The sequence below is a fragment of the Heterodontus francisci genome, chromosome 20 (assembly GCF_036365525.1).
Source record: "Heterodontus francisci isolate sHetFra1 chromosome 20, sHetFra1.hap1, whole genome shotgun sequence".
NCBI lineage: Eukaryota > Metazoa > Chordata > Chondrichthyes > Heterodontiformes > Heterodontidae > Heterodontus > Heterodontus francisci.
The window spans coordinates 21,436,931-21,447,225 of record NC_090390.1 but is presented as its reverse complement, the minus strand read 5'-3'; the positions used below and the strand labels follow the sequence as shown (position 1 = coordinate 21,447,225).

At 49.0% G+C, this 10,295-nt stretch overlaps 1 protein-coding gene across 1 annotated transcript; it reads right to left on the bottom strand.

Annotated features, from left to right (window-relative positions):
• Positions 1-8,663: 8,663 nt before the first annotated feature.
• LOC137380850 (LWamide neuropeptides-like) lies at positions 8,664-9,890 on the bottom strand. The gene has a single exon (XM_068053261.1). It carries the CDS (start codon positions 9,888-9,890, stop codon positions 8,664-8,666), a length of 1,227 nt encoding a protein of 408 aa, XP_067909362.1.
• Between the last annotated feature and the right edge of the window lie 405 nt (positions 9,891-10,295).

Below are 10,295 nucleotides of genomic sequence, written 5' to 3'. Positions count from 1 at the left end.
TTGTTTCGTCATTCATTCTTCTTACTATGTGCCTGCCCACTGTTTTTTTCATGTTTGTGCTTTGGGCCAGGGCTGTTAATTTTCCTGTCCATTAACACCCTCTCTGCACTAACACTTTGTCTTTCAACACACCATTTTTTTGCCTTTGCTCCATGACCTTCTGGTCAGTTATTCTCTGTGATCTTGTCCTATCAACACCTTCTCTTTTGTTATCTCTTGCCCCACCCTGGCTTTATTTGCTTAAAACCTATTACATTTCTAAACTTTGTCAGTTCTGATGAGGACTCACTGACCTGAAACGTTAACTCTGCTTCTCTCTCCACAGATGTTGCCAGACCTGCTGAGTATTTCCAGCATTTCTTGTTTTTATTTAAGAACCATAAAGGTGTTGTTGAAGAACAAAGATCTTCCAACCGCATTGATTAACTGTTGATCTACTCCATTGTTGTGTGGACTATCACCTTTTGAGCTGTTGATGGGGAGGAAGATAAGAACCCAACTTCCCATTTTGCCCAGAAAATTACTTCCGGGGCTAGACATCAAAGACTACCGAAATGTCCGAGTTAGAGAGAAGTAGAGTCATAGAGAGATACAGCACCGAAACAGGCCCTTCGGCCACCGAGTCTGTGCCGACCAACAGCCACCCATTTATACTAATCCTCCATTAATCCTATTTTCCCTCTCACATCCCCACCTTCCCTCAATTCTCCTACCACCTACCTCCACTAGGGGCAATTTTTTACAATGGCCAATTTACCTATCAACCCACAAATCTTTGGCATGTGGGAGGAAACCGGAGCACCCGGAAGAAACCCACGCGGTCACAGGGAGAACTTGCAAGTACTACAGGAACCAACAAGCTCACAATTACAACAAAAGATTTCATACCAGAAACTTACCTCAGCTAAAGGAAGGCGAGAAGGTATAGATACAAAACTGAGAATGGGAAGGTGTTGTCATCTAAAAAGATGAAAATTATCAGAGATCATATCTAGTATGCATGACAGAGAGTATTATATGACAAAATAGGAGAAACTATATCCCTATTCCACAGAAACAACAATCAATCATTTCTTTGGACAAACCAGATGATAATTAAGAAACCCAGAGTCAACAGGATACTACAAACATTGGTCAAGGCCATCCAAGTCATCGAAAAAGACTTTCAAGCAAGAATACCAATCTTCCGAACCTGATAAGAATCCGATCAGGGAGAGTCACGAAGCCTCCTGATAGGCTGAATTTGTGAGGGACAGAGACTTGGGGGAGATAGGGTAGCATGTAAATTCAAAATGAATGTATGTATATATATCAAAAATAGATAGGGACAAAGACTTGGGGGGGGGGGGGGGGTGCGGGTGGCGGCGTAGTATAAGGACCTGAAAAGGTTAATGTTTGAGACAGTGAGAATAAACCCCTCCCACTGTAGTGATGATGATGTATAGTCACTTGGGTATTAGGCTGAGAAGAAGCCAGAAGCAACAAAAGGTGTACTGGCTAGATAGGCTTGTGGAGAGTGTAAATAGTTACATCTGCACATAATAAATGACTTATTCTTTAGCTGTACAAAGAAGCTGAGACTTCTGTAGACAACACTTGATCTACGCTACAATACACAACACACACGCCTGTCACACTGGGTTGATTGGCTCAAATATCACATTCAGATATTCTGAAGGGAAAACAAGTTGGATCCAGTTGAAAATTTCAAATGGTCGTAACCAGTCTCAACTGATGTGAACTGGAATCAACTGGGATGATTGCGGCCTCAACTGATTTCAATTGGGATAACTGGCAAGTATAACTCGAAGCCAGCTGGGATTCCAGTTGTCCAGTTGTAGGCAGCATTTCCCAGCCAATTAAAGTGGAATCAGTTCAACTTCACCGGTACGAGTTAACGTATTAACTGGTAAATGTGAATCCAATTGTCAAATGTGTACTTTTGAGCTGGAACCAGTTGGAGTCCGCCAGGATTTTATCCGGGTGATGGGGGTCTCGACCTCCAGCAAAAGCACTGATGAGAACTCCGCGTCACCGCTTCTGTGGGAGGCCCGCTGAATCAAGAGCCCATTTGACACTTAACTGGACAGTGGTCAGCCTCCCACAGGATCAAGGATTCCGGGGATGGACGTCCCACCCTCGGAAAGCTGCTGGCAAATCAGAGGCCTGCAGCCCTTTAACTGAGCAGCGCCACAGAGGCGGTGGCTGCTGCCGGTAGCGCACCCACCTGAGGCCTAGGAGCGTGCTGGATCCAGGCCATAGGTAAGTCAGGGCAGATGGTTCTCGCAGAAACCATAACCGCCTTTTGATGAGGGACCCACCTCCACCTCCGGAGCAAGCAAGCAACCAGCATGGTTTTTAATTACCCATTTAAGGGCCTCAATTGGTGTTGGGGCAGGAAGACCATTCACAGGCCTTCCAGCCCGGGACTTATTTTGGCAGAGGCGGGAAGGTGATGGGGTCCCACCCCCACCATCCCACTCGATTACATGTTCTCCCCACTTCCATATCCACCACGGGGGAGAGTATAAAATCCCCCCAGGTGTCTGCTGTAAGTTACTTCCAGGTCATGCGACTGCAGCACACATAATCTGTTAGCAAACTATAGCAGGAATACCTCATGTCACCCTGTTAGGAAACAATGCAGCCCAATTGCCTACGTCATCCCAAGTTCATCCACATTTGCCAGCTTGCTGCATTAATCCGCACATGCATGTGTTGACATTACCATGCACCTACATTGTTGATGTCACTACGCACTTTACGCCACCATGTAACGAGTGAGAGGCGGAGGTGGAAAAGCAAGCAAGGTGCTGAGTGGTGACAGGGGGAATTGAGCGACGACAGGGGTATCGAGTAGCGATGGGGGGAATCGAGCGACAATGGGGGAACAGAGCGGCGATGGGGGAATCAAGTGGCGACGAGGGGATTGAGCGGCAATGGGGGGATCAAGCGCCGATGGGGGTATTGAGCTGTATTGGGGGGATCGAACGGCAATGGGGGATTGAACATCTAGCAGGGGGTTGAGCGGTGGAGTGAGACAGGCCGATCGGCGATGGGGGGATCGAGTGGTGATGGGGGGATTGAGTGGCAATGGGGGGATTGAGCAGCAAGCGGGGGGATTGAGTGGCAACATGGGATTGAGCAGCAAACGGGGGGCTGAGCGGCAGAGTAAGTCAGGGGCCGATCAGCGACGGGAGGATCAAACAGCGAGCGGGGGTCCGAGCAGGGGAGTGAGTGGGAGACAAAGTGGTGATGGGAGCATTGAGTGGTGAACAGAGGTGGATCGAGCGGGAGTGAGTGGTGAGCGGTCGGGTGCGGCGGGAGGGAGCAGCGAGCAGTTGGGCGTGGAATGGAGCGCCGAACAGTCAGGAGCAACAAATAGAGAAGTGGGCATGGAAGGGGCAATCAGCACCATCTTTAGTACTGGCAGCTGCCTGAGATGTCACGTTTCAGTCAACTGAGCATGCGGCAGTTGTGCACCACCTAGTGGTGGCATTGTCAGCAAACGCATCCTAGAAAATCCTTAAACGTAATGAAATGATTCCTCATAATTGAGGCTTGAGTGTGTTGTCCAAATGCAAGTTTATTACTTATGCACCAATACTATCAACGCTAATAAGTATCAAGGGGATACATGTCGATGACTGTGAGTTCTAATTGTCCCTCCTGTACTGTTGGTGTTCTGCACTCAAAGAAAATGTCCACTGGGAGTTATCACATGATGCTCAAATTGTGTATTGAAGTGAGTTCCTTCTCAACCAACCTTCAGATTTGCCTAATAGCTGTCTGTATGGCTTAACTGTTGAGCAGTTAACATTACAAAAGGAACTGGGCACTTTCATTGTTTTGGCTAATATCTGAAACTCGCACCTTGACATGAGATTTAGATGTCGCCAGCATGCCTGCTCTAGTTTCTACTTGCATTGTCTGCAAACACGACATGAAGTCCTGTTATATTGACCACAAGTCTTGGGAGTCAGTTGCCAGTGATCGCTAGAGCTGGCGGACAACCATAAAGGTGGGGCTAAAGAGTGGCGAGTCAAAGAGACTAAGCAGTTAGCAGGAAAAAAGACAGAAGTGCAAGGAGGGAGCCAACTGTGTAACAGCCCTGACAACTGCTGCTGCTCCACAAACCACTGACCACCTCTAGGCGCTTACTCTCGAGACAAGGAGGCCAAAAAAGTTCTGACTAATCTCTTTAACAAGGGCTAATCACATCGAGATCCCAGGCAGTTCACACCCCTTCTGCTGGAAGCATATGCACTCTAAAACTACAATAATCTCTGTTCACATGCACCATATGAAAAGATGCAGACCAGAAAGGAATGCTGGCCTCTTTGCTTGAACTCATCACAAACCCAAGAAACTGCCATTTGCAAAAACCAGGAGGTCTTCAGGGAGGGATGGATGGGAAGAAATGGAAATCCCACCTCACTTGCCTCCAATCGGCTAACTGCTTTTGCAAAACCACTTGTTATTAGCTACTGCACGTCAATCAGCAGCAGTCATAAGAGAGCCTGTCACAGACATGAAACCTTAATTTCAGTCTCCAAAGATGCTGCCAGATCTGCATGCTGTGTAATTGCAGCATTTTCTGTTTTTATTTCAGCATCTGCAGTATTTTGCTTTTATTATATTAGTCTGTGATTCATTTTGATTCATCATTCCCTTCGCTGCAGGATCTGGCAGGCAGGTTTTGGAGGCACATTTGAAAAGCTTTTAGAGAGAGACTTTAAAAGTGGGATAAAACCAAGAAATGCTGGAAATACTCAGCAGGTCGGCAGCATCTGTGGAGAGAGAAGCAGAGTTAATGTTTCAGGTCAGTGACCTTTTTTCAGAACTGACAAATATTAAAAATGTAAAAGGTTTTAAGCAACTAAAGTAGGGGGTAGGGCAAGAGATAACAAAAGAGGTGTTGATAGGACAAGGTCACAGAGAATAACTGACCAGAAGGTCATGGAGCAAAGGCGAAGGGTATGTTAATAGTGTGCTGAAAGACAAAGTGTTAGTACAGATAGGGTGTGAATGATTGTCAAGCACAGAGCACTCCAAGTACAAACACAAAAAATCACAATAAAAAAAACAAAACAGTGGGTAAGCACAGTGGAAACAAACTAAACCAGCTGAAAAATCTAAAATAAAATAACCAAATAAAAAACAAAAAAGAAAAAAAGAAAAAATAACTAAGCATAAAAAGAGGGACCCGTCAAGCTCTGAAACTATTGAACTCAATGTTCAGTCCGGCAGGCTGTCGTACGCCTAATCGGCAAATGATGTGCTGTTCCTTGAGCTTGCGTTGATGTTCGTTGGAACACTGCAGCAATCCCAGGACAGAGATGTGAGCATGAGAGCAGGGGGGTGTGTTGAAATGGCCAGCAACGGGAAGCTCAGGGTCATGCTTATGGAGCAGATGTGTTCCGCAAAGCGGTCACCCAATCTGCATTTGGTCTCCCCAATGTAGAGGAGAGCATATTGTGAGCAGTGAATACAGTATACCAAATTGAAAGAAGTACAAGTAAATTGCTGCTTCACCTGAAAGGAGTGTTTGGGGCCTTGGATAGTGAGGAGACAGGAGGTAAATGGGCAGGTATTACACCTCCTGCGATTGCAGGGGAAGGTGCCGTGGGAAAGGGATGAGGTGGTGGGGGTAATGGAGGAGTGGACCAGGGTGTCACGGAGGGAATGATCCCTTTGGAATGCTGACAGGGGAAGGGAGGGGAAGATGCGTTTGGTAGTGGCATCACGCTGGAGGTGGCGTAAGTGGCGGAGGATGATCCTTTGGATCTGGAGGCTGATGGGGTGGAAATTGAGGACAAGGGGAACCCTGTCGCAGTTCTGGGAGCGAGGGGAAGGGGTGAGGGTGGAGGTGTGGGAAATGGGCCGGACACAGTTGAGGGCCCTGTCAACCACAGTGGGGATGAATCCTCAGTTGAGGAAAAAGGAAGACGTATCGGAAGCGCTGTCATGGAAGGTAGTATCATCAGAGCAGATGCGTCGAAAACTGAGAAACTGGGAGAATGGAATGGAGTTCTTACAAGAGGCAGGGTTTGAAGAAGTGTAGTCGAGGTAGCTGTGGGAGTCGGTGGGCTTATAATGGATATTAGTAGACAACCTATCCCCAGAGATGGAGACAGAGAAGTCGAGGAAGGGAAGGGAAGTGTCGGAGATGGACCATGTGAAGGTGAGAGAAGGGTGGAAATTAGAAGCAATGTTAATAAGAGGAGGGTGGCCTGTGTGGAGTTTGCAAGTTCTCCCTGTGTCTGCGTGGGTTTTCTCCGGGTACTCCGGTTTCCTCCCACAAGCCAAAAGACTTGCAGGTTGACAGGTAAATTGGCCATTATAAATTGTCACCAGTATAGGTAGGTGGTAGGGAAATATAGGGACAGGTGGGGATGTTTGTTGGGAATATGGGATTAGTGTAGGATTAGTGTAAATGGGTGGTTGATGTTCGGCACAGTCTCGGTGGGCTGAAGGGCCTGTTTCAGTGCTGTATCTCTAATCTAATCTAAAGTTTTCTAGTTCTGGGCGGGAGCAGGAAACGGCACCGATACAGTCATCAATGTACCGGAAAAAGAGTTGGGGGAGGGGGCCTGAGTAGGACTGGAACAAGGATTGTTCGACATATCCCACAAAAAGACAGGCATAACTACGACCCATGTGGGTACCCATAACAACACCTTTTACTTGGAGGAAGTGAGTGGAGTTGAAGGAGAAGTTGTTCAATGTGAGAACAAGTTCAGCCAGGCAGAGGAGGGTGGTGGTGGATGGGGACTGGTTGGGCCTCTGTTCCAGGAAGAAGCGGAGACCCCTCAAACTGTCCTGGTGGTGGATGGAGGTGTAGAGAGATTGGCCGTCCATAGTGCAGAGGAGGCAGTTAGGGCCAGGAAACTGGAAATTGTCAAAATGACGTAGGGCGTCAGAAGAGTCACGGATGTAGGTGGGAAGAGACTGGACTAGCGGAGAAAAGATAGAGTCAAGATAGGAAGAAATAAGTTCAGTGGGGCAGGAACAGGCTGAAACAATGGGTTTGCCGGGACAGTCCTGTTTGTGGATTTTGGGAAGGATGTAGAAGCGGGCTGTCCAGGGCTGCGGGACTATGAGATTGGAAGCTGTAGATAGAAGATCTTCAGAGGAGATGAGATCAGTGACAGTTCTGTGGACAGTAGCTTGATTTTCAGTGGTGGGGTCATGGTCCTGGGGGAAGTAGGAAGAAGTGTCTGAGAGTTGGCGTTGAGCCTCTGCAAGGTAGAGGTCGGTATGCCATACAACATGATTTAAAAGTGGGAGCTGAATTTAATTTATTGAGTTTTTTGTTAATTGGGGGGGGGGGGGGGAGAGACAAAGAGAGATTGATTTTCTTTAAACTGAGGGTGAGAGATTTGAATATCTGAACTTCATGGATGTTTTTGAAATTTTTGCAAGGAGAGTCTCTAGCTGGGATGTGAGAAAAGAGATCTTTCTCCTAACATCGATTTTTAAATGCCATTAATTTAAATTAACTATTACAATCTATTACTCAGTACAGTTCGAATTCCATCATGGCTGCTTCGGGCGGGTACGTCCGGTTCCTTGCTGATAATATCCGCCGGCTAGTCTGTATTGTGGAAGATGTCAAACATTTTGATCCTAACACAAGACCAAGGCCTACATGGTGCGATGGGTTGGAGAACAGAAAAAAGGATGACGGATTCTACAAAGCGCAGCTCCTTATTGTTTGCAGGTGAATTTCAATGAAATGAGGAAAATTTGGTTTCTGGACCATATGGGCCAAGAGGAGCAAATTCAGTGTGTTTTTCAGGCATGTTAATTGTTCTTGCTCTCTCCCCACAGAGACCCATAAAGAGATCTGATTTAAGATGGAATGTGGCTCGAGATTCCAGATCTCTAAGGTTGTGGACACCACTGTGGAAACAAACAGCAGTAGTGATGATGTCCCCCTCTCAACTGTGAGCGTGAAGAGGGCAATAGAAGATGTTAATATGGGCAGGGTATGTTCTCTAGCAGCTAACTAGATTTTCATTGCGGTAGTTAAAATTTTATTCTCACAGGCCTGCAGGGACAATTAAGTGCCTGATTGCAAAGAGTGCATGGATCTTGTACATCTGGTCGCATCACCAATGCCAATTGCTGTGGAAAGCTTCTTAATATTTAATTTCTGTTCCAGAAGGAGAAGTCGGCACACACTGAGGATACCCAAGTCAAGCAGCAGAAGTCCATCATGGACAGGCAACTAATGGTAAAGGTGAAAGGGGCAGTGAAGTTGCCCCAAGAACAGCCGATACTTCCCAGTCCCATAGAGAGCTGGAGGTTGTGGCAGAACACCCCCATGCCTCTATGGAAGTCCCACCCCACTCACATTCCCAGGACAAGTACCTGCCCAGTGTCATGAGCTGCTTGTTAAGATCAAGAGGTTGAAAACGGAGAAGTCAGCCCTTGAGGAGAAGATGGAGGAGGTTTCAATACTTAATCGCTACCTCCAAGAGGAAATTCTTACCACCTTCAGCCAGGGTAATATATTTGTTTATATAGCTGCAAGTTTAATTTTATATGCCATATCCCTTCCAGTGCTGACCAGTGCAGCACGCCTCCAGTCAGGTAAAGATAATAGATCTATCGGAGTTGCACACATGTTCCCCAAAACATCTTATATGGTTTCTTTGCTACCTGTTGCAGCAAGAGGACCGCATCAGCCTTTCAGTTTGGCTACACAGCCCAGGCCCTCCATGCCTCTCCGTATCAAACCACAGCCCAGGCCCTCCACGCCTCTCCATGTCAAACCACAGCCCAGGCCCTCCACGCCTCTCCATGTCAAACCACAGCCCAGGCCCTCCACACCTCTCCGTGTCAAACCACAGCCCAGGCCCTCCACGCCTCTCCGTGTCAAACCACAGCCCAGGCCCTCCACGTCTTTCCGTGTCAAACCACAGCCCAGGCCCTCCACGCCTCTCCGTGTCAAACCACAGCCCAGGCCCTCCACGCCTCTCCGTGTCAAACCACAGCCCAGGCCCTCCACGCCTCTCCATGTCAAACCACAGCCCAGGCCCTCCACACCTCTCCACATCCAGCCGCAGCCCAGGCCCTCCACGCCTCTCCGTGTCAAACCACAGCCCAGGCCCTCCACGCCTCTGCACATCCAGCCGCAGCCCAGGCCCTCCACGCCTCTCTGTGTCAAACCACAGCCCAGGCCCTCCACGCCTCTCCACATCCAGCCGCAGCCCAGGCCCTCCACGCCTCTCCGTGTCAAACCACAGCCCAGGCCCTCCACGCCTCTCTGTGTCAAACCACAGCCCAGGCCCTCCACACCTCTCCACATCCAGCCGCAGCCCAGGCCCTCCACGCCTCTCCACATCCAGCCGCAGCCCAGGCCCTCCGTGCCTCTCCGTGTCAAACCACAGCCCAGGCCCTCCACGCCTCTCCGTGTCAAACCACAGCCCAGGCCCTCCACGCCTCTCCGTGTCAAACCACAGCCCAGGCCCTCCACGCCTCTCCGTGTCAAACCACAGCCCAGGCCCTCCACGCCTCTCCGTGTCAAACCACAGCCCAGGCCCTCCACGCCTCTCCATGTCAAACCACAGCCCAGGCCCTCCACGCCTCTGCACATCCAGCCGCAGCCCAGGCCCTCCACGCCTCTCCGTGTCAAACCACAGCCCAGGCCCTCCACGCCTCTCCACATCCAGCCGCAGCCCAGGCCCTCCACGCCTCTCCGTGTCAAACCACAGCCCAGGCCCTCCACGCTTCTCCGTGTCAAACCACAGCCCAGGCCCTCCACACCTCTCTGCATCCAGCCGCATCCCAGGCCCTCCACGCCTCTCCGTGTCAAACCACAGCCCAGGCCCTCCACGCCTCTCCGTGTCAAACCACAGCCCAGGCCCTCCACACCTCCCCATGTCGAACCACAGCCCAGGATCACGCCTGTCAATGCACGACACCACCCAGGCCCACGCACAGTGAAGCTGCAGCAACAATTGTTACAGTTGTGGGAGGCAAGCATGCATGCCGAGCAACTATACACGCCGATTGATGGGAAGGTATTGATTCCCAAAATTTCCCAAATATATGAAAATCATTGTCGTTTTATGCAAAAGTACCTATCAAAGTGATGGATCATAGATGATAACTGGAATGTTAAGCTTGCCTTTTGCAAGCCAGTGAGTCTGAAACATAGTATCATCTGTATTCATGTCGAGTCTGTACAGTAATGTATAGTCTGTAGTATTTTCAAAACATACATGCAGGATACTGATATGCCCCTGATTTTTCTTACAGGTGTAATTGCAGTGGGGGGGGATTGA